General features: G+C 46.9%; 2 protein-coding genes across 2 annotated transcripts in view; one reads left to right on the top strand and one right to left on the bottom strand.

Annotated features, from left to right (window-relative positions):
- SNX2 (sorting nexin 2) overlaps nucleotides 1–10,097 on the bottom strand; it is a 32,155-nt gene extending 22,058 nt beyond the window's left edge. The window contains exon 1 of the mRNA XM_056845937.1: nucleotides 9,977–10,097. Within this exon, the coding sequence (XP_056701915.1) occupies nucleotides 9,977–10,084 (108 nt within the window). The 5' untranslated portion in view covers nucleotides 10,085–10,097. The remainder of the gene's footprint in view (nucleotides 1–9,976) is intronic.
- Nucleotides 10,098–10,440: 343 nt separating this feature from the next.
- LOC130475606 (myotrophin-like) lies at nucleotides 10,441–23,552 on the top strand. Its single transcript, XM_056847424.1, has 5 exons — nucleotides 10,441–10,552; nucleotides 13,823–13,829; nucleotides 18,539–18,652; nucleotides 20,117–20,200; nucleotides 23,466–23,552. Exons 1-5 carry the CDS (start codon nucleotides 10,473–10,475, stop codon nucleotides 23,550–23,552), a joined length of 372 nt encoding a protein of 123 aa, XP_056703402.1. The 5' UTR covers nucleotides 10,441–10,472.
- Nucleotides 23,553–24,560: the final 1,008 nt, after the last annotated feature.

Here is a 24,560-nt window from a genome sequence, read left to right on the forward strand (position 1 = left end):
CCATAACCTTCACATGTGTTCCTTGTCCATGTAAACCGTCTTAAATCAAATGGTCTTCATAGTTACTGAAACTAAAAAATTCCTTTTAGTGACCGTCTGGGCGACGGTGGAGACAGGGTAGTTGAAACTTTAGATCACCTGATCCTCTTTTGTAAGAAATGGGAAGCAGAGAGAACCCGAAGGATTTCGCCTATTTTAGCAAAGTATGGCCTCCCATTAAAACCTTGGATTATATGGTTCCTTTTATCAGATCTAGACTCAGATACTGAGAAAGTCCATCAGATGCCGAAATACCTAGCACGTGTAATGGCCCTAAAGCTATTAAACAGCTCTGATAAAGCAAGTTTACCCTGCACCACAAATGGAAAAAATATTTCATTGCGTTTATTCTAAAATTGTAAAACTGTTCATTTCTTTGCTTCTCTATATTATGAATGCTTAAGACTTTGTCAATGAGCCAGCGTGATGTAGGGGTTAAGAGCGGTGAAGTCTGATCTGGAGAACCGGGTTTGATTTCCCACTCCTCCACGTGAGCGGCGGAGGCTAATCTGGTGAACTGGATTTGTTTCCCCACTCCTCCACACAAAGCCAGCTGGGTGACCTTGGGCTAGTCACAGCTCTCTCAGCCCTACCTACCTACCTCGCAGGGTGTCGGTTGTGGGGAGGGGGAGGGAAGGCGGTTTCATTTTTCCTCAAGTGGTAGAAAAAGTCGGCATATAAAAAACAACTCTTCTTCTTCAATAAAGATTAATCAAAGCTACTGAAGCATTAATTCAGTTTTTGTTTCAAAGTGTACCTAAAGCAGGTATTTCTCCTTCTGGAAGGCCATGTAGTGCTACAAGGGTTCTGCCTCCATGGGTGGACAAACTGCCCTTTTGGCAGATCTCATTAACAGAGCGTTCTAAGGCTGCAATTATGTACGATGACTCTGGAACAAGTTCCACTGAGCACAGCGGGCCTCTGGGTAGATCCACACAGGATAGACTATAAATTGTTAAGCAGTTACCAATTACAGAAACCTAATAAGTTCCCATCTGTACACAGCAGAGTTTTCAAGAAAACCTTGCGACAGATCTTGGGCGTAAAACAGAATCGTTTCATTGCAACACAGCTGAGAGAGGCGGTTATCCTAAAAATGCCAAGTTAGCTGAACTCAGACAAAGATTTTTCAGCAAAAATATTTAGTAACTGGATTGCCAGTAAATGGAACTTTAGGAACTGGATACCACAAAGCCAGCATGGTGCAGCAGTTGGAGTGCTGGGCCAGGAACTGGGTTCAAATCCCCCGCTCTGCTGTGTAACCTTGGGCCAGTCACGCACACTCAGACTAAGGTTACCTAACAGGGCTGTTGTGAGGATAAAATGGAGAAGAGAATTATGTAAGCTGCTTTGGGGAGAAAGATGGGGAATAAACGTAGCAAATAAATAGCATATCGAGGCCCATTCTCTCCCCCTCCCTGCAACACTTTTCAATGTTGACTCATTTAAGCCAAGTTTACTGTTTCAGACAGCATGGACAAAATCTGACTTGCATATGAAGAACTCAAGCCTGACTAAGTCTAACCTGCTTCCTCTCCCTCCCTTCGTGCTTACAGGAAAGAACGAAGACTCCATAAACCAGGTGATTTTAATTACAGCTTGTTCTGATGTTCAAACTCAGGTAATTCATTGTTTCTTGACCATAACCTGAGATTGTAGTCCATTGTATAATCCTGGTTTTGAATCCTCATCGTGCACAAGAAGCAGGCTCCAATTATCAAAGTGATCAGATCTGGAGATCCTCCCAAACCGGTGACACTCGGAAGGAAGCCAGACCTAGAAAGCCTTCAATCTCAATTCTGTGTGCAAGAGAAAGCACAAAGATGAGCCAGAAAATAGGCCAGGCGCAAGCTCACCACGAGAATATTTAAATGTGTTTGCGACGTCTGAGTACGCAGTCAAGACTCCAACTGACGGTAGGCTGACTTAAGGGTAGCTCAAGGGTATCCCTGTTCCATTTGAAGCTCCCTCAATTCTGGACATTTTTTTACAGAATTACTAGGATTTGTTAAAGGATAACGTTAGAAGACCTTTGCCTGGTCTAGGCATACTCTTTCAACTGGGGCCAGATGGGTCCCAAGGGACGTCTACCAGTAGAGCAGGGACAAAGGCAGCAACTATTTGCCCTCTAGCAACTGATGGTCAGAGCGGCACCATCTACCCCTAGGAGGAGACGTTTTACCTATCAGCTAATAATCTGCCCTGACCTGGACAGCCCCAGACTAGCCTGATCTTGTCAGAAGTATTTGGATGGGAAACCTCCAAGGAATATCAGGGTCCTGAAGTGGTGGCAGGCAATGGGAAACCACCTTTGAGCGTCTCTTGCCTCAAAAGCCCTATGGGGTAGCCATAAGTCAGCTGTGTCTTCATGGCAAAAGAAGAGTTGGTTTTTATATCCTGCTTTTCTCTACCTTTAAGGAGTCTCAAAATGGCTTACAATCATCATCCCTTCCCCTCCTCACAGCAAACACCTTGTGTGATAGGTGGGACTGAGAGAGTTCGGGAAGAGAGAGTTCGGGAAGACTATCCCAAGGTCACCCAGCAGGCTTCATGTGGAGGACCGGGGAATCAAACTCGGTTCTCCAGATTAGTCTGCTACCAGCGTGGTATAGTGGCTAAGAGCGGTGGACTCTAATCTGGAGAACTGGGTTTGATTCCCCAGTCCTCCACACGAAGCCAGCTGGGTGACCTTGGGCTAGTTACAGTTCTCAGAACTCTCTCAGCCCCACCTACCTCACAAGGTGTCTGCTGTGGGGAGAGGAAAAGAAGGCAATTGTAAGCCGGTTTGAGTCTCCTTAAAAGGTAGAGAAAAGTGGGGTAAAAAAACCAACTCTTTTTTCTTCACCGCTACACAATGCTGGCTCTCAAAAAAAGCTAATAATCACTGATAAGTGTCTCCTCCATGAATTTGTCTTCTTTTATATTTTTAGCCATCTCAGCCGTAAACATGCATTACAGCAATACAGTCTGTTAATGATGCAACGCTTTGGACTATACTTCATAAACCCTGGATCTACTGCATATCACTTTCATTGCTCAATCTCAATTTCTTGCATTTCAAGAGAAATTTCTTTCTCTAGAACGGTCATTTTTCCTCAAAAAGCCTACACACGCTGAATGAACAAGACAGCATACACACAGGACCTTCCTTATTGGAGGAAGCATCATAATCTGGTACACCCAGAGGATATTTTACTGTTAATGAGGTGAACAGAGAACCCATTCCTCACTTCCCGTTAAAAATTCCTAATTAGAGTCATGGTACGCCTTCCTTTCCCCCTTCCCACCTATAAGCAGTGGGCAGTGGGGGAGGGGCTGTAGCTCAGTTTGTAGAGCATCTGCTTGGCATGTAGAAGGTCCCAGGTTCAATCCCTGGCATCTCCAGTTAAAGGGACAAGGCAAGTAGGTGATGTGAAAGACCTCTGCCTGAGACCCTGGAGAGCCACTGCCAGTCTGAGTAGACAATACTGACTGACAGACCAAGGGTCTGATTCAGTATAAGGCAGCTTTGTGTGTTCATGCGTTCACTCCAACACTGGCTCGCTAAGCGGAAGGAAAAGCCTTGATTATGGAGGGCAGCTGACCCATGCATGTGTAGTTTGCACAACAGAGCTACCCCCATGTGACTTATGGCAACCAAGTCACAGAAGAGACACTTTGTCCAAAGACTTCCCAAGAATGGCTACTGTTGATCTAAATTACAGGAGAGGCCATTCATATAAACTAGCCATGCAGTTAATTAAATATAGTTCAACCTCCCAGAGGCCTTCTCATTCCAGGAAAGCATACGAACTTCATTATGAGAGACTTTTGATGGAAAACATTTGCAATGGACGTGTCTTCCACATATGCATACCACTTACTGACAAGCTAGTTCAATGGTATCACCTGGAAAGCTTCTCAGTGCAAGTTCAGGGTGCTTCAGCTTATCAGAGTGAGAAAATATCCTCAGACGATTTTACAGTGCCTCTCTTCTGCACAAGCGTAAGTGGATATTGGGGGGGAGGATTACAGGAAAAGTCGCTCAGCAGTGGAATCGGCTGTCTAGGGAAGTGGTGAGCTCCCCCACTGTGGTGTAGTGGTTAGGAGCATTGGACTCTAATCTGGTGAACCGGGTGTGATTCCCCACTCCCCCACGAGTGGCAGACTCTAATCTGGAGAACAAGGTTGGTTTCTCCATTCCTGCACATGAACCTTGCTGGATGACCTTGGGCTAGTCATAGTTCTTTTGAACTCTCTCAGCCTCACCTACCTCACAAGGTGTCTGTTGTGGGGAGGGGAAGGTGATCGTAAGCCAGTTTGATTCTCCTTAAAAGGGAGAGAAAGTCGGCATATAAAACCCAACTCCTCTTCTTCGGCAGTCTTCAAGCAGCTGCTGGACAGACACCTGTCAGGGATGCTTTAGGCTGATCCTGCATTAAGCAGGGGGTTGGATTAGATGGCTTGTATGGCCCCTTCCAACTCTGATTTGTACACCACACAGCCAGTCCTGGCCAACTCCCCTGAAAAGCATCAGTGGAGACACATAGCAGAGTGCTTTTGAAACGTAAAATGATAGTACAGGTAGAGTATCCCTCATCCGGACTGACCCGAAAACAGGACCCTTTGAGCTGGCATGTAGGCAGATCCGTACTGCTGGCTTTCAATGTTTCCTCTCACCTTAACAAATAAAATACCGTGTACACTGCATTGTAGGTGGAGACTGAAAGCCTGGCGTTAGTTTTTGCTGTTGTTTATCAGCTGATACAGGTACTCTGGTGAGACAGTTACACATTTGCTTTCTGATGGTTCAATGCACACAAAATTATTAAAAATATTGTTTAGAATTACATTCAGGCTATGCGTATAAAGTGCATATAAAACATAAATGAATTTGGGTCCCATCCCCATCATGATGTATATGCAAAAATTCCAAAATTTTCCAGTATATGGAAAGATCCAAAATACGGACCACTTCTGGTCCCAAGTAGTCCAGGTAAGTGATACTCAACCTATATACAGCTATATGGCATTTTATTTAACTGCTCAGAGCACTTCACTCTCCTTACCTCAATAATCCTTGCCAAAACCCAGTAAATTAGGGCAGTATTACGAGGTCGCTGAACCGAGTCAGACCGCTGCACAGAACAGTTTAATTAGCAACAGCTCCCCAAAATGTAAAAAAGTGCAAAGCTTACAGATGGTGGCTTCCCCACAGCTGCGCAACGAGCACATCGCATGGCTGAGATACAAACTCAGAGATCTGAGACTCATCTCATACCCTGAACCCCTGTACAGGTCAGCTCCTGCTGATCGATCGATTACATTTGAGGCATAACCCCATGCTACCGTATCTTGTTCCCTATAGATTGGAGTGCTTTCATATTAACACCCTCTCAGTCAAGAGCATAAAAAGACAAAGGGCAGAGATTAGCATTAACCATGGGTTTGACTAGGGGTGTTAAACATAAGGGCTGGCGGGCAGATCCTTCCCCCAGAGCTCTTATCCAGCCCATGAGGCAGCCACCTCCCCCCCTGATCTGGGTTGGTAAGGCATGGCCAGGCCAAGTGACATTCATGTCATATACGGTCCAACACCCCTGAGTTTGACTACTATTTCACTCCATATTTAATTTACAGTTCCATGTCACAGAAATAACTTCGGCTACTATACTTCCACTATGTCACATCATTCAGTTTCAAGAACCAAACTCCCACTTATGGGATTAGAAGAAGAGTTGGATTTTATATGCCGACTTTCTCTGCCACTTATGGGAGAATCAAACTGGCTTACAATCACCTTCCCCTCCCCACAACAGACACCCTGTGAGGTAGGTGGGGTTGAGAGAGCTGTGACTCACCCAAGGTCACCCAGCTGGCTTCGTGTGTAGGAGTGGGGAAACAAACCCAGCTCACCAGATTAGCGTCAGCCACTCGTGTGGAGGAGTGGGGAATCAAACCCGGCTCTCCAGATTAGATTCCACCGCTCTTAACTACTACACCACGCTGGAACTATATGATGCTCATCATTTTTAGTTTGGCTGCTAGTTTTATTTTAGGGTTACAGTTGTGATTTGAAGTAGCTGTTTTTATTGCTCAGGTAATTGGGAAAAGCAAACAAAAACACATTTCAAACACCCGTCGAAGCCTTTACTGCTCATATATAGCTGTAGCTTCTACAATTTTTCAGAAGTTTCAGTCTTATCTCCCTTCGCAAAAGCCTAGCACGTCCCCATTGTCAAAGCAAGATAAACTGGACGTAGGGTGGACACCCTGACCCGTTCATTTACAGTTCAGGGGCAGGAAGCTTTCCCCAACGAAAACAGGAACGCTTAATTTTGTGCCAGATGCTTCCATTTACAATACTTTTTTCACCAAGGATATATATGGGAAACAAACTCAGGACAGTCACAGGAGACAGAAGGTCCTCAATTTAATAGTCCCTAATCACTACACACAACACCTTTATTGGCATATGCACTAATCATTACTGTATGGTACATTTACGTCAAACTACATTTGTGTCATACTAGAGAGCCAGTGTGGTGTAGTGGTAAAGAGCGGTGGTTTGGAGTGGTGGACTCTGATCTGGAGAATCGGGTTTGATTCCCCACTCCTACACATAAGCGGCGGACGCTAATCTGGTGAACTGGATTGGTTTCCCCACTCCTCCACACAAAGCCAGCTGGGTGACCTTGGGCTAGTCACAGCTCTCTTAGAGCTCTCTCAGCCCCACCTACCTCACAGGGTGTCTGTTGTGGGGAGGGGATGGTGATCGTAAGTTGGTTTGATTCTTCCCTAAGTGGAAGAGAAAGTCGGCATATAAAAACTAACTCTTCTTCGTCTAACCATGCAATCCTGAAGGGGGGAGGGGAGCTGCATAGGAGCCAGCATAACCCCAGCGCTGGCGTCCGTACCACTTGCGCCATCCAAAGTGGCACGGACGCCAGTGGAGGGTGACTTATGCTAGCTCCAGGGAGCAATGCACAGCATGAGCCTCGGGCGTCAGCGTTACCTCCCTGGCAGCATTTTTCTGGGCCAAATGCTCATGCCACCATCTAGAAGGGCGTTCCCAGGGGCGGAGCTGCCTTTCGGGCCAGAAATGCCCCCTTTTTGAAGGCGTCAAGTTATGCTTGCAAAATAGGTGGCATAGCCCTGTGGGACTTTATGGGGAGTTCCATGAGGTTTTCTTTTGAGGTGCTTTTTTTCAGCTTGCTGCGCTGGCACCAAGCCACTCTGGAGGCGGCATGGTCCCTGGGCACCCCCCCATCTACCTCCCCTTCAGGATTGCTCTGTAAGATCTGGGAGACCCAAGTTCAAATTCCCACTTTGCCATGAAGCTTACTGGGTGACCCTTAGGCCAGTCACTTTCTCCGAGCCCAACTTAGCTTACAGGGTTGTTAGAAGTGCAAAATGGAGGAGGGAAAAACAATGTACCCCACCCTGAGAAAACAAGATAAAGTTTGCTAAATAAATTAAAGCAAACAAACACTTGGCTTCGCATAAAGAGGTTGAATTTAGCTTGACCTGCATAAAGGCATCATATATTAACTCCCCAAAGGATTGGCTAAAGACTTCAAAAGCCTGTTTGTTTAAAGAAACACGAAATCTGATTTGGAGAGAATGAGTGAGAGTCTCAGTGAGAAAGACAGATCATAGATAAAGCATTTAAAATAAATTTAATAAACCAATTTTAGGCCATGGAAATGTACTCTACCACCTGTGACCTGGGGTTACTACTCTACTGACATGAAAGGATGGGATTCCCTCCCCCCAACATTGCCATTAAGAAAGGGGGAGTGACTCTTAAATCACAAACCACTTATTAAAAGACTAACTTACTTCCTTCAGTACTCTGAATTTTAGATAACAAAACCCTTCAATTATAGCTAGTAACAGGCTGAAAGTATTTATTTATTTGCTTCATTTAGACACCACCTTTCTCGCCAGTAGCGTCCTAAAGCAGCTTACATCATTCTGTTCTCCTCCATGTATCCTCACAACACCACTGCAAAGTAGGTTATGCTCAGAGTACGCAGCTGCCCAAGGTCACCCAACAAGCTTCCATGGCAGAGTGGGGATTCAACCCTGGGTCTCCCGGATCCTTGTCCAACACTCTAAGAACTGGGTCTCAATTAGGAGATTCTCTGTGTGTGTTAACTACAGCCAAAAAGTCGCTTCTGACTTATGGCGACCCTATGAACGAATGCCCCCCCAAAGTCCTATCGTTAACAATCGCTCAGGTCTTGCAGACTGAGGGCCGTGGCTTCCTTTACAGAGTCAATCCATCTCATGTTGGGTCTTCCTCTTTTCCTGCTGCCTTCAACTTTTCCTAGCATAGGAGATCATGCTGAATACATTTGAAGCAATAAGGAACAAAGATACTGAAGTGGGCTATTTTAACCTCTAAAAAATAAATATAAAAGGGAAACCAGGTTTTCGCTAACCCAAAAAGCACTCGTCATGCTGCTCCCCACCCCCACCCCAGAGCACACATCAAGCCTGGTCAGAAAAAAGAGGAACTCCTTACAACTTTGCAGAATGCATCTAGATTCACACCCAGTAGGACCAACAAGATTTTCGGAGTATGAGCTTTCAAGTGTTAAAGCTCCATTCATCAGATACGAGTAGGAATGGATATCTCTGAGTCTTTATATCCTAGTTAGAAGGTAGGAGGAGTGTTGCAAAGACAGGAGTCAGGATACAAAGGGACAAGGCAAGATGTTATCCCCTCCCATCTTCTGACTGGGATATAAGGACTGAGGGATATCCATTCCTATTCATATTTGATGAAGGGAGCTTTGACTCTTGAAAGCTCACACCCTGAAATTCCTGTTGGTCTCTATGGTGCTACCGGACTGGAATCTTGCTCTTCTACTGCTGACCAACACAGCTGCCCTTGGAAAGTGCAACTCTATTTACACTACTTCAGGACAGAGGAAGCCTCCTGCCTAGGGGGCAAGGGCTCAGAGAAAGAGGTGGGGTCTTGAAGCTCCATGGTCGGAAGAAGCAATGGACTGGTAGGCCACTGTGGCATCAGACTAAAGGTGGGTGGGTAAAATACAGGTAGGCATCTAAGGCAAAGGCTTTGGAGATACTACCATGGAAGTAAGGGGAGGACGAAGACACAAACTTGTGGATTTGGAGAAGTGACAGAGGGTGAGGGCTGCCAACTTCCAAGTGGGGCCTGGAGTTCTCCCAGAATTAAACTTGTGGATTTGGAGAGGTGACAGGGGGCTACGGTTGACAGCCTACAGGTGGGGCCTGGAGTTCTCCCATAATTAAACTTGTGGATTTAGAGTAACAGAGGATAAGGGTTGCCAACCTCCGGGGGGCCCCTGGAGTTCTCCCGTAATTAAACTTGTGGATTTAGAGGAGTAACAGAGGATAAGGGTTGCCAACCTCTGGGGAGGGGGTGTCTGGAGTTCTCCCATAATTAAACTTGTGGATTTAGAGGAGTAACAGAGGATAAGGGTTGCCAACCTCTGGGGGGGGGGTGTCTGGAGTTCTCCCGTAATTAAACTTGTGGATTTAGAGTAGCAACAGAGAATAAGGGTTGCCAACCTCCAGGGGGCCCCTGGAGTTCTCCCGTAATTAAACTTGTGGATTTATAGTAACAGAGGGCGAGAATTGCCAACCTCCAGGTGGGGCCTGGAGCTTCCCCTTAATTAAAGTTGTGGAGTTGGAGAAGTGACAGAGAGCGACGGTTACCAACCTCCAGGTGAGGCCCGGAACTGAAACTAACCTCCAGACGACAGGGGATCAGCTCCCCCGGGAGAAACGCCAGCCTTGGAGGGTGCCTCCGGCTGCGCACCGCACCGCGCTCCCTCCCTTCCCCATGCAGCGTCCCCAAACCCCAGAAGGTTCCCAAGCTGCAGTTGGCAACCCCGGGCAGGGCTCCAGAGGGAGGCGCCGCAGCTGCAGGGAACAAACAAGCGCCGGCCGGCCGGCCGCTCACCTCCAGCGTCGACACGGTGCTGGTGAAGAGGTCCTCGCCGTCCTCCAGCTCCTCCGCCTCGGTCTGCCTGCCGTCCCCCAGCGGAGGGGGCTCCCGTTCCGCCGCCATCTTATTCCCCCTCCCGCCTGTCCTCCCGAGGCGCGGGACTTCCGGCAGCGGTCACGTGACACCCGCCGGCCCGCCCCCTTCGCCGCCTCACGTGACGGCAAGGGGCGCGCGAGCCTGTTGCCTCCCGCTGCAGCGGCTCGCGCAAAGGGGGCGGGGCCGCCGCGTGGTTATTGACAGCCGGAGGGGAGTGGGGGGAAGAGAGGCGCGCTGATTGGTCGCGCGGAGAGCGGCGGGAGGAGGAAGGAAACGAAGCTCCGGCGGGGTGCGCGCGCACCCTCTAGCGGCCGTTGGACGACGGTTAGCGGCCGTTGGAGGCGGCGTTCTACGCGGCCGCTTCCGGTGCGCCCCCCCCCGGCTGGTTGCGCCCGCTGTCAGGGCGGCGGCCGCGATGTCGGACAAGGAGTTCATGTGGGCCCTCAAGAACGGCGACCTGGACGAGGTGAAGGACTACGTGGCCAAGGTGAGGAGGCGGCGGCGGCGGCGGCGGCCCTCCTCGCGGGGCGGGCGTGCAGGGGGAGGCGAAGGGACGGGGCTCTCACCCTCACCCCGCTTGTCGGGCTGGGGGGCGAGGGCAAGAGCGTCCCAGAAGCAGAACCATTTTTATTTATTCCCTTCATTCATACCCCGCCTTTCTTCCCAGTGGGGATCCAAAGGGGCTTGCCTCATTCTCCTCTTCCCCGCCTTTTGTCCTCCTGACAGCCCTGTGAGGTAGGTCAGGCCGAGCCACCGGCCCAAGATCACCTAGCGAGCTTCCAGGGCACGAGTGAGGATTCGAACCTGGGTCTTCCAGAGCCTAGTCCCACACTCGTATCCACTACTACGCCGGCTCTCTTTATTCCTGGGGGTGGGTAGGTGGGCTGGAGGATGAGGAGGGGCCGGGCTTTGCATCCCTAGATGCGTGAGACCGCTTGTGGAATACACTCTGCATATGCTCAGGGGTGGTCTGGTGGGTCCTGCCGCAACCGTCTCCATTCCGCGAATGAAGATGAGCTTCCTTCCAGCTGCGATCCTTATCCTCGGGGCAAAAGGCGGCCTCGTTGTGGGCGTGGTGGCTGGGCTGGCCAGGTGGAGGCGTTTCAGGAGCTGCGCTCCAGGGAGAAGCCCAGCCGTCTTTTCAGGTTGAACACATGAAGCTGCCTTCTGCTGAATCAGAGCCTTGGTCCATCAAAGTCAGTATTATCTATTCAGTCTGACAGTGGCTCTCCGGGGTCTCAGGCAGGGGTCTTGCACATCACCTACTTGTATGGTCCCTTTAACTGGAGATGCCGGGGATTGAACCTGGGTCCTTCTGTATGCCAAGTAGAGGCTCTACCACTGAGCCACAGCCCCTAGGTTTAGCCTAGATTTTCTAATTTTGCAATGGGGATCCTAAAATTACTTTAGCATTAGCCAGATTTTTTTCAGCCCTTTCATCCTTTAAGTCATAATTATTTCTGCTGCTCAAGAGCTTTGTTTCATTAAGTTTCAATGGGAGAAAGGTTATAGCTTTAGCTTGTGGGGGGCAGATGAAGCGTTTGTTTTTATACCCCTATTTTCTCTACCTTAAGGAGTCTAAAAGGGCTTACAATCTCCTTCCCTTCCTCTCCCCACAACAAACACCCTGTGAGGTAGGTGGGGCTGAGAGAGTTTGGAGAGAACTGTGATTAGCCCAAGGTCACCCAGCTGTCTTCATGCGGAGGAGTGGGGAAACTAACCTGGTTCTCCAGATTGGAGTCTTAACCACTACACAACGCTGCCTCCCAGAGACAGAATTGTTCAGGAGGGCATCCTAAGCGTAAAACTGCAATGTAATGCTGCTAGTTCAGGAAGTGGCTTTTGTTAGGGATAAAGTCTTTCCTACATTGATGATCTTGTTGCTTTAAGCAGGTATGTTTGTATGCACACGCCCCCCTCCCCATTCAGCAATCCCAGGCTAAGTGCATTATTTTGTCTTTTGAAGTGCCTTTTATGGTAAATTGAAATGCTATCATATGTTGTAATCCTGTTACTGACTGAAAAAAATATTTTTAATTATACACGTAATCCACCTTGAGTAGTAGTGAGAAAGGTGGACGATAAATAAAGATATTAACCACAACAATGCTGTGTTGTTGCAGTCTACATTTTAGACCAGGGAGAAGGATGCCTTCCCACCTTACTTAACTTTCTCTCTTTTCTCCCCCCATTTGAAAACCCTCTCATTAAAGAACAAAAGAAGAGCCCCGCTGGATAGGAAAAATGAGGGTCCATCTAGTCCAGCATCCTGTCCCACACAGCAACCAACCATTTCCTCTGGAAGGCGGAACAAATAGGGTGCAGAGACCAAGGGCTTCCTCTGATGTTGCCTCCTGGGACTGGGATACAGAGGTTGACTGCCTCTGAACTTGGAGGTTCCCTTCAGTCACCATTGCTAGTAGCCTCTGATAGACCTGTCCTCCATAAACATGTCTAATCCCCTTTTAAAGCTATCAATGCCTGTGGTTATCTCTCCATCCTGTGGTAGCAAAAACTCCCAAAGGAGGGGGGTGTACCCTTGCTCTCATTTATTTCCAGTCCATGATTACTGGTCCACCTACACTTTGTCAGCGGAACCAAACAGGAGTCTAGTGGTACCTTATAAAACTAACAAAATTTGTTTCAGCCTAAGCTTTCTAGAGTCAGAGTTTACGTCTTCAGATGTGTGAAGCCTGCATCCGTTAGGTGGATGCTTTTATGTTTGCAAGATAAAGGAAAGCCCCACCCAATAGTTCTCAGGCAGACTTCAGCTGACTGCTCAAGAAAACGGGTGCTGGAACAAAATCTGTTAGTCTCTAGGTTGATGCTGGACTCTTGTTTCATTTTGCCTCCGCAGACTAGCACAACTGAACTATCATAGAATTGTATCCCTGCTTTTGGCTATAACTGTCTCAAAGGTGAAATGGGCCATTTCCATCAGCTAGTTGGCTGCATGTTTTGCATTAAACAGCCAGGTTAAGAAATTGAATGCACAGAGCTGCCTTATGCCATCTCAGACCTATCTAGTGACTGAATGGCATGGGTTCTCCAGGGTCTTAGAGATAGAGGTCTTTGCCAGGCCGTCTGATGGGAGATGCTTGTGGTTGAACCTGAGATTTGCTGTATGCGAAATGTGCTCTGTCACTGGGCTATGACTAAAAACTAACCTAGAAAAGTACTGCTGTGTGAAGATGTGCTTCACTGACTATACTTTATACTCCTCCATCACCCAGTTGTAGATCTTGATTAAAGAATTGGGGGATGCCATTAAGCATTGCCCTGACCTGAATGGCCTATGCTAGCCCATTCTCAGAAGCTAAGCAGGGTCGGCCCTGGTTAGTATTTGGATGGGAGACCACCAAGGAATACCAGGGTTGCTGTGCAGAGGAAGGCACTGGCAAACCACCTCTGTTCGTCTCCTGCCATGAAAACCCCAAAAGGGGTCGCCATAAGTCGACTGCGACTTGACGGCACTTTACACACACACAGTACTTGAATGGGAGACCACCAAGGAAGTCCAAGATTGCTACACAGAGGCAGGCAATGGTGAACTGCCTCTGTTTGTCTCTTGCTTGAAAGCCTTTTAGGGTCACTTTAAGTTGGTACTTTCCACTGCCCATTAAGCACAAGGGTGGAAGCCCAAGGACTGGGTGGCAAAGGAGATCCACCACCTTTCCCCCAAAATATTACTGCCATGTTGATAAATAGCTCACCTGTGGTTCAGAAAAGAGCTGTGCAGCCTTACTGAAGATGGAAAAAAATCAGTGGTTCAGTGGAGCGCTTTCAAGGTCAACAAGTAAGGCCTAGCTTCAAAGCTCTGGTTAGCCAGGAATGTGTTGTACTTTAAAAGTCTAGTACATTGCCAATGTTACCCAGGTGCAGCAAGTGTTTTGATGGCCTACCGCTACTAGATGCTGGTTGGACAGGTATCTGGAAGACCCATTGTGTGGTATCATGGAAGCTTGCTGGTTGACCTTGGGTCAGTCACTCTAAGCCTAACTTACCTCACAGGGTTGTGGTGAGGATAAAATGAAGGAGAGGAGAATGATGTAAGCCCCTTTGGGTCCCCGTTGGGGGAGAATGGTGGAGTGTAAATGAAGAAAATTAGATTAGCAATGGAGTTTTGTTATAACTTGGGACCAGACTGAAGATGATAGCATCTGTTCTGGGTTTAAAAAGAGAGTAGTCCTAATCATGTAGAAAGATTAGTTTTGGTATCTGATTATTATTTTTCAAGTCAACAAAATCAGCTCACAGGTGAGAAGAACTGACCCCCTCCCCTCATTGAGTGTTTGTCTCCTTTTAGCGTCTCTCCCCAGGTGCAGAAAGGCAAGCAACAGGGCACGGAGTTCTCATCATGCTGGGCATCATGCCAGAAGGTCCCAGGTGCAATCCCTGGCATCTCCAGTTAAAGGACTTGAGAGTAGGTGATGTAAAAGAGCTCTGCCTGAGACTCTGGAGAGCCACTGCAAGCCTGAGTAGACAATACTAACTGTGAGCTGCTTCCATTCTAAAAACATGCAGGTGTGGTGTATCCACTCCGTCCTCCCCTGCCAGCTCCTTCAGTTCCTCCCCCACCCTTGGAGACTTCCTCTGCCCTTTCGCACTTTATTCCTCCTCCCCCTCCATGCACACAGCCAGCTCTGTTTCCTTTCCACCTCATCTGTATCATGTTTCTGATTTTCTTCCCCCTCCACAGCTCCAGTGCCTCTCTTCTAGCCCCTGCTCCCACTTCCCCAACCCTGAACCATCCACGCGTTCCCAGTGTTCTTGCTCATCACGACTGCTGTTCTTTGTGACCTGGCATTGGAGCTGCATCACAACAGACCCGATCGATTTCCAGGTGTCATAATATCTGTGCCTGCCGATCTCCTGCTCAACTTTCCATGGACAGCCAGTGCTGCTATTCTTCCTAATCCTTCCCTCCTCGTACTCCTTTGCTCCCCCAGCAGTTTCCCAAGCCCTGTCCTCTCCCCGCTCCGCAGGGCCACTGTGTGCAGGCTTTGTGCTTGCAAGCACATCCATTGGCTACTTTTCTGGCATCTTCGACTGTGTACGGCACAAGTGGGAGTGTAGAGAGACGCTAAGAACTGAATTGCCCTTTATAAAGGCCACATTCAAGTTAGGATAATGTGACTATAACTTTTTTCTATTCTGCAAAACTTGAGAGTGCATCTGTTGATTTTACAGCTCAAGCATGGTGTAGTGGTTAAGAGCGGTGATCTCTGATCTGGAGAACCGGGTTTGATTCCTCACTCCTCCACATAAAGCCAGCTGGGTGACTTTGGGCAAGTCACAGCTCTCTTAGAGCTCTCTCAGCCCCACCTACCTCACAGGGTGTCTGTTGTGGGGAGGGGAAGGGAAGGTGATTGTAAGCCGGTTTGAGTCTCCCTTAAGTGGTAGAGAAAGTCAGCATATAAAAACCAACTCTTCTTCTTCTAAATGGGGGATTGATCGGATGGCGGTGATCACTTTAACACTGAAATTCCTCTGTGGTGGCTTGGATGAGCTTTGGGATTCTCCTGGCCAAGCACATGCCCCTCAGTCTCTGTGTGAATGGTAACATGGGCTAGCAGAAGTTATGAGGCCCTGCCTGCCATTCCCAGAGCCGCACTACCTATCATTGCTCTTAAAAGCCTTCATAATGCAGCATACACCGCTTCAGTCGCGTTCCCTTCCCTGTTCTTTCCCTCGGAAAAGTGATCCCGAGCCTCTGCGCTGCCTAATTGCACATGACAGAAATATGTTCCTAAGTCTGCTTGTCCGGTTTGTTCAGGTAGTCAGGATTCACGGGTTGAGAGATCATCTTTCTATTTTCTCCCTTCCCCTTGTACTTTAAACTTCCTAACTCCCTCGCCCCTCAAGTCTTTAAAAGCCCCAGTCCCCCAAATGTTCCTGCCTTTCTCTGGAAGAAAAGTTACACTTCTCATAAGTCCATTTTGTACTTTTTCTGTTTCCGCAGTTATCTGTTTACAAAAGGCCTGAAATGCAGCGTATTGCATATACTTGCAGTGGTGCCTTGTTCTTTGGTGCCCCAGTATGCTAAGTTGCTGGCGTAAGGGAGCTCGCTACTGTGACCCACAATATCTTCCCTCTAAGTAGTTCCAGCAAACGCAAGACTCTGTTTGTGCGTATCAGAATTATTCCACTGCTTGGTAGTTTCCAGTTACCCTGAGGAAATGTAAGACTTCTGTGGCAATGTTCACAGACTTCAGACACTTAATTCAGATCCGGCTGTTCATTATTTGGACCTTTCCCTGAAGTCACAAACTTTAAGAAGGCTTTATTTTATTCATTTATTCATTTTATTTGTGTCCCGCCCTCTCTGGCAAAGCCGGGCTCAGGGCAGCTCACACAATCACAACGCAACTACAATAAATCACATTTAAATTTTGCTAAAACAATAATTATAAATAAGACCAGCCCCATAAAATCAATAGTTAATAACAGTGTGTATCCGATGGTGTACTTATTATGGCATATAAGCTGCAGTTGGGCCCCTCACGTAATAATAATAAATTCGTGGGGGGGGGATAGGGGGGCCAGCATGAATGGAAAGAAGCGTAGCTGGCCTCAACCATAGGCCTGGTGGTATAGCTCTGTCTTGCAGGCCCTGCAGAAATCCTTAAGTTCCCGCAGGGCCCTGGTCTCCTTAGAGAAACTATTCCACCAGACGGGGGCCAGAGCAGAAAAAGCCTTAGAATGAATGTACTTGTTTCAGTTAGTTGGGTTTTCTGATACTAGTACCACTTTATACGTAATCTAGATGAACAGCGGGGTTAGTGTTGGACTGAAACAAGGTTGTAAGTCGCATGTTGAGGGGAAGATTCATGGTGGTGGTTTGTCTCTTGCTGTTCAGGATAAGAATAGGTGGTATCAGGTGGTAACGCATGAAGTTAGCTGGGTGACCTTGGGCAAGTCACATTCTCTCAGCCCCACCTAACAGGGTGGCTATTGTGGGGAGGGAAAGGGAAGGTGATTGTAAGCTGGTTTGAGTCTCCCTTATATGGTAGAGAAAGTCAGCTTATAAAAACAAACTCTTCTTCTTAAAATGGGCTTATACCACAGTGCATTGAATGGGTACAGACAATAAATTGAATTAATTCTTCTGATTCCAAAATAATACATAATACATAAATAATACATAGTTAAATTGTGGAACTCCCTGCCCCAGGATGTGGTGATGGCTAGTCAAAGTAAATACTAGTCATGATTCATATCTATTCTCTCCAGGATCAGAGGAGCATGCCTATTATATTAGGTGCTGTGGAACACAGGCAGGTTAATGCTACTGCAGTCGTCTTGTTTGTGGGCTTCCTAGAGGCACCTGGTTGGCCACTGTGTGAACAGAGTGCTGGACTTGATGGGCCTTGGTCTGATCCAGCATGGCTTTTCTTATGTTCCTAAAAGCACCCACCTACTCAACTGGGTCAGGGATTCCTGCTGGAAGTAGAGGATACACCTAGGGTCTTTTCATATGGGTTATGGTAAAATGTTTTCAGTTTCAGGGTTTTAGAATTAGTATTTCTAAATCAGTATAATTAGTGCTTTGCAGAGTAATTTTATTATATATCTTTTAATTAGTGAGTCACCTTGGTGGCCTTTGTGAGGGTGAAAGCAGGGTGTGAATTTTGTTAAATAATTATCAAAACGCGGGAGTAATTCAGAAAATTTTGTTTCTAAGGAGCAGGAAGAAAAGTATACATTTGACAAACAGGTTTCTCTTTCAGGAATGTTTAATATATCTTTTGACTTAAATACTAATTTTACTTAAACAAGCTTATCCCGGAGAAGTCACTGTGTAGAAGAATTATGAAAAACACAGCTCCCAAAACCACAATGCTACTAAATGACATTTTTCTTAGGTGCACGTTGTCATTTCATTTTTGTTCTTGGGCTATGGTTAGAACCATTTGGGTTGTTTTTTAACATCGTTTCTTTGCCTGTGGAATGGAATGAATGTAATACATTCGACTTTATCCTTAACTTGAAGCTATATGCCATGGCCTGGAGGTGAGAAGTATGTAGCTAAAAATAGCTTTGTGCACTTATGCTTTCCAGTAAGCCACTGAAAGGCTGTTTCCAGGATACCTAGCTCAATAATAACTGTTCTGGTGGGAAGGGGAAACATTCTTTGCTAGGCCGTCCCAAACGTATTCAGTTGACCTGGTAATGCTGAAAAAGAACTAGGTGACATGATCTGACTAGCAGCCAGGAAAGAGGTGGGTGGTTGAAAGAGTGGGGGGGGGGATAAAACTGTATTGTGGCTAACACTGAAGACTGTGTTTCTTGAGTAAAAAATCTAACCATTCTTCCTGATTCTTGAACCCAGATGTGGCTCTGTTGCTGTAAGATCTCTGAAATGAGTACGGGACACAAGAGTAGGAACTGCTGAAGTCTGGCTTGAGGGATGACGTACCCAACGGATCCTTGTTTTCAAACGTAGCTTTGAGTTCTCATGGATGTTTCTTCCTGTCAAAGGGTGAAGATGTGAATCGGACACTGGAAGGTGGGCGGAAACCTCTTCACTATGCGGCGGACTGTGGGCAGCTGGAGATCCTGGAGTTCCTTCTACTGAAAGGAGCTGATGTTAATGTATGTTGACTACAATCACTTGCCCCTGCAAACACTTCGTGTGAATGGCTAACTGGAGGCAGGTTTTTTTAGAGATCCAGCTTGTACGGAAGAGGCTTTATAGCCCCGTTTCTTTTGTTTTATCCTGAGTTTTGCAGGCATTTGCATGGTATCAAAACTTTGTGTACTAAAAGAGATGGTGGAATGAGTATATACGCAATGAGTAACAATGGTCTCTTATGCCACTTGGCGCTTTCAAGAGCTACTCATTCTCCAGCCTGGCTAGTCCTCCTGGTAATTGAAAAGAACTGATCGGGTTAATCTAGGTGACCCCAATTAATTTGATTCTGCCGCGTATCAAACCAGCTGTGTGAATGCCCGTTCCCCTTTCCTTCTGTGGTTTTACATAATGCCTTGCCAGAATGGCTCATGTCAGACCAAGTACAGAATAAGTCGATCTGCTTCATCATTCAGATGTCAGCGTGCCCATCTTCTTGAAATTCTGTTTGTAGGATATAAGTGGCCTGCATGCAGCCATACATTCTGAGCCTTAAAGGCACTTAAGTTTTCAACGTGTGGGGAGAGGATGATTTCCACCAGTACCCCTTCTGCCACAAACCCTCACTTTGTCCCCATAGCTGTTTGTGCGGGTGGGTCCTCTGACCCCCAAGAACAGAGATTCAGTGAGCTACAGCAGCAGGAGGGGGGAATTAGTGGAAACGTCCGCTCCCTCTCCCCAACCGTAAAACTATAGATTATGTCTTAGATACAGGCCACTGTTTATTTGGATTAAGTTCTTTTATGCCCTTTCAAAATAACCACCATGACCTTATTAGTGTATTATTGTGAGCACTTGTCCCGTGGTAGTCCCACAAACAGCATCCAGAGACAAAGAGTCCAAAAGAGAGCTGATTTAATGGACAACACACAGGTATTGCAGAGCTTACAGGTACATTGGCACGAATGGCAATTGGGAGCAAGGGGTAGGCCTATAAGGGAAAGTATTAGTCACAACAGGTCAAGGCGGCCCCCCTTCCACTGAGGAGTTGTTCCCACTGGAGATAGCACTGGAACAGGAATGCAGCAGCTAGCAGTTTGGCCTTGAGAGGCACCTGATAGAATCGAAACTAAAATGGTCAGAGTCTGACAGGCTGCTTAGAGCTGTGGAAAGCAGGCCTGACATTTATAAAAGCAGTCTGGATGGCCCAGGCTAGCCTGATCTCCTCAGATCTCAGAAGCTAAGCAGGGTCGGTCCTGATTAGTATTTGGATGGGAGACCACCAAGGAATACCAGGGTTGCTGTTCAGAGGAAGGCACTGGCAAAACACCTCTGTTAGTCTCTTGCCTTGAAAACCTCCCAAAAAGGGGTCGCCATAAGTTGGCTGCGACTTGATGGCACTTTACACACACACACACACATAAAAGCAGTCTACTCCAGGTGGAGATCTGAGTGTTTTTCATCCAGCGTGGTCTTTCTCTTTCCAGGCTCCAGACAAGCACAGTATCACTCCACTCCTTTCAGCAGTCTATGAAGACCACTTGTCTTGTGTGAAGCTGCTTCTGTCCAAGGTGAGAACCAGGGGGGCTGCCTAATAATAGGGTTTTGGCATGACCACTTTAAGACCTCCATACAACAACGAGGACATGCAGGTGATTATTCTGGAGAGCAGGAGCGCGGGACTAAGGGGCCCTCTCAGAAAAGACGGAACTTGAACCCCCTTACCCATTGCAACAGCCGGGATGTTGGTGACAGCAGGCGAAGGAAAACGTGATGAGCCAGCATGCCCAGTTTGAATGACCAGCTGCATTTTAGAGAAGTGGGAATCAATAGCTTTATATAGTGAAAAGACATTTAATTATAGTGAGTGTTGAGTGGCCTCATCCAGAGGCCATTCAGTCAGGCGCAACTGTTTTTAATTGTGTGGGGTTTCTCTCTGTACTAATTGGCCAGCCCCCCCCTCCCGAGATGTTCAGGGAAGGGGCTCAGCGATAGAGCAATGGCTTGGCACGAAAAACTTCCCAGACACAATCTCTGGCACATCCTGGGAGCAGCTGGGCTGGATCAGGCCCCCACGGTCCATCCAGGTGACCCCAGGTCACCATCCAGGTGGCCCCAGGGGCCCAAGCAGTAGTTTCAACTGAAAGGCCGTCCATTTCAGAATAAACCTCTCTATTGTCGTTGATGGAACAGCCCGTGCCCATAAATACCAGGATGATGGAGGTGCTAAAAGGGAGTTCTTCTTAAGATTCTATAGTCCATGCCACAAAATGTGTCAAAAGAAACCTCTGACTAGGTTTGGGCCTTGTGACTATCCGTCACCCGCTGCTGCTTGTCTTCAAAAGTTATTTCCTGTACCAAGCGAGATGCCGTTTTGGCTTAGTATTAAATATTTTGCCCACATACTTGGGTACCTGTGTGCGAGATGCCATAATTTTCTCCCTTGTGAAAGCTTTTGTGTGAGCCTCCCAGTGAATTTGTCTGGAGGGGTTCCAGTAAATTTGGTAGTCCTGTATGTGTGGCCTTTGGAAAGCATTGCGCATGCAGTCGCTTAACTTCTTGAACCTTTGCCCATTGCCCTTTTGAACCTGCTGGTACAGGGAGGATTCTAGTTTTGCTTAAGGTTAGCAATTGAAAGTGAAACATTTAATCCACTGCTTGCTAAAATGATAACTATGAACAGAATTCTTCTAACCAAGACCACAGTTACACAGCCCGGATAACCTACAAGAACCAATGAACTCTGACCGTGAAAGCCTTCGACAATATTATTTTATTATATTTATACCCTGCCCATTCCTGGCCAGTCCCAGGGCAGCTTACAACGCTTCACTGCAATGACATAAAATCATAGGATAAACGTATAAAAGTGTAAAATCTACAATTCTATTCCTCATTAAAATCCTAGAAAAAATGGGGCGCTCTAACTTTAAAAGCATAAAATATAAATATAAAAATATATTAAAAATACAAAAGCATGAAATCTACATTTCTATACATTAATATCCTAGAAAAAACAAGGGGCGCTCTAACTTTCTCTCCGAATATGGATTTGGAACCAATATTATCCAATATTACCATAAGGGGGGGATCAACAGACCCTAATAAGCGGTGACACTGGTGAGAATAAAATAGAAAATGGGGACCAAAGGTGGTGAGAGGGGTGTTGAGGGAAGGTCCAACAAGATCAGCAGGGAGGGGAGAGGCAGGCCAGAGGTTGTATAAGCTGCCTCTGCCCTCAATCGTAGGCCTGGCGGAACACTCTATCTTAGAAGAAGAGGAGTTGGTTTTTATATGCTGACTACCACTTAAGGGAGATTCAAACCGGCTTACAATCACCTTCCCTTTCCCTCCACACAACAGACACCCCCTTAGAAGCCCCAATTCTGTTTTCCACTCATTTGGACTGGGGCATGTTGTCGCAATGATCTTCTGGTTGAGGAGGTTGTGTGTGTGTGTGTGTTTGTGTGTGTGTCTCTGTTTCTAAGCAATCTGCTTTGTTTTGAGTTACGTTTGCCCATTTTTAATATTGTGTAGTTTTGTTCTTTTCAGGCTGCTGCTAACTTTTTATTTTGTTGATCGTATGTTTTGGTTTGTTTCGGTTATTGCTATTTTACTGCGATTCAGTTCTTACTTTAGTTTTGTCATCGCAAGAATTATTTCATACAGGTTTGAGGTACAAATCCCTGAAATAATTTTCTGACCTTCTGTTTTGTGCTTAGCATGTATTTCAACACATTACGAAGATGAGTGGCTACTCATAGTTGACTACCTTTTCAGAGACTGCAAGTGGCAGTTATTCACTGCTAAGTAGCTTAGCATTTTAAGTATTTTATGTAGCTGCAAGTGGGAGTGAAGAGAATTATATGCAAGTCTGATTTTATAGTGTGCTTCAGAAGGTCATGTGTAGGTGGAGGGACCAGTGTTGTTTGAATTCCACTGTTGGCCTTCAGATACCATGTGGATTTTGAGAGAGATCCTTGCCGAAACAGACCCAAGATCCTTGGGAGTAAAGTTTTATTTACTTATCACAGAGTTTCAACGCTGCTCTTCTCCCCTAAGGGAACCAAAGCAGCTTACAGAAATTTCCAAAATGAAGCCAATGCATGTAAGCACACCAAACAAACATACCCTGGGCAAGTCTTCCTTCGCTGGTCATTGTAGGCTACAGGCTGTTTGCCTCGGGAAAAGAGTCAAGGGGTCAGAAGCTTTAAAACTGTGCACTGGGTTTCAGTGGCTGGGGGATAGGCTTGGTTTGAATGGGGATTTTATCTAGAGCAGGGGTGTCAAACATAAGGCCCGCGGGCCGGATCCGGTTCCTTGAGAATTCTTATCCAGCCCATGAGCCAGCTGAGGCAGCCACACACACACACACCTCTCGATTTGGGCTGGCAAGGCGTGGCCCGGCCCGATCAAGTGACATTATTGTTGTATCCAGCCCTCGTTCACAATTTGAGTTTGACACCCCTGATCTAGAGGCAATTGCAAAATACTATGAATTCAAGCATGTTTGAGATGAACCAGTATTTCCATCCTGCCTGTAAAGACAGAATGAAACTTTGTCATCGCTGCACCTGCAGCTCAGTATTCGCATTGGATTGTGGACTTCCTCAAAATTGGTTTCTCAAAAATCAGTACTTTCAAACTGATCTTATAGTGAAACATACTAGAAAGCTAAAAGATTGTTTGGATGTAAAGGATGACAATATCGTCATGAATTATGGGATTTACATAAGCGAAGTAACGGTGAATGTAGTTCTCGTGAGAAAGTGCTGCTGGTGTGTACACCTGGGCCTTGTATGCAGAGTGACAGCCGCTTTTCTCCTCTCTTTTCAGGGTGCCGATAAGACAGTGAGTGGACCGGACGGGCTAACGGCCGTGGAAGCCACTGACAATCAGGCGATCAAGGCGCTTCTCCAGTGACGGATGGACTGAGATGTCACGTTTCTCTAGTGGCCTCACACTGCTGCCTGTCTGTTACTTTTTGTATCTTCCAGCTTCTTCCGCTATTGGGTGGGGAGGGAGGGAAAGCCATCGCAGTAACCCCAATTTGTTAGGGTTCCTCTAAAAGAGAGAGAACGCCCACCTGGAGAGAGTAGAACTCCCTCCAGCTGGTTTCTCCTTAGGACTGCCTTTTCAAGGCACCGTCTTTTCCCCATTCCAGCGAGACTGGACATCTGCTAGTAAAAGGGAGAAGAACGTGGTCTGAAATGTGGCCTCTACACTTTTCTAATTCTTCTAAGACTTGCGGAATTTTTTTTTAAAAGGTAGCACTATTCTCATTTTGTTAAGGCAGTGGAAACCCCACACTTCATTTCAAACCAAGGGAATGGGGCGGCTTCCATAGATATCCCAGTCTTTAGTAATCAGATGCCACATTAGTCCTGGACTGTTTCCACAAAGAAAATCATGTGCGTGCTCCACTAACCAAGACTTTCTAGTCAAGAACCAGCCAGGTTGGCATGTCGTGCCTCTTCCTGGGGAAAACAGTGTTCTTTTCAGGCCTCCGATTGGGAATGCTTTGCCTGCGCATCATAGAATGTGCTGGAATGAAGACACGGCTCCAGGCTCCTTGGTGCTTAGAAGAGGCTTGCTTGGCTCTTTGTGATTGAGACTGAAACATCTTAATTAGAAAGCAGAAATGCCTCTCGAACTTCGAGGCTCCTACCCATTTTTGTAGAGAAAGCTGGAGTGTTCTTTGCTCTCGCTACCTCCTCACCACATCAATCTTACCACTGCTGCATGCCCCTTTGGAATAAGATCAGAGCCACAATTTTAGTGTTGTCTTTGAAAACCAAGAAGCTCCGTACCACAGTCAACACTCATAGGATGGGCTGCAGTTCCTGTCCCAGAAAGGACGCTGGCTCATACAGGCTCCTTCCCCCAACGGCAGCTTTCTTAGGGACTGTCACTTACCTTTGCGTTAGGCTA

This window comes from Euleptes europaea, chromosome 3, assembly GCF_029931775.1.
Source record: "Euleptes europaea isolate rEulEur1 chromosome 3, rEulEur1.hap1, whole genome shotgun sequence".
Taxonomy (NCBI): Eukaryota; Metazoa; Chordata; class Lepidosauria; order Squamata; family Sphaerodactylidae; genus Euleptes; species Euleptes europaea.

Excerpts from the sequence above, each read along its gene's own strand:
- LOC130475606 (XM_056847424.1), top strand. The coding sequence starts at position 10,473 with ATGTCGGACAAGGAGTTCATGTGGGCCCTCAAGAACGGCGACCTGGAC. Across the intron at positions 18,653-20,116 it reads TGAAAGGAGCTGATGTTAAT|GCTCCAGACAAGCACAGTAT; the intron begins GTATGTTGACTA and ends TTCTCTTTCCAG. Across the intron at positions 20,201-23,465 it reads TGAAGCTGCTTCTGTCCAAG|GGTGCCGATAAGACAGTGAG; the intron begins GTGAGAACCAGG and ends CTCTCTTTTCAG.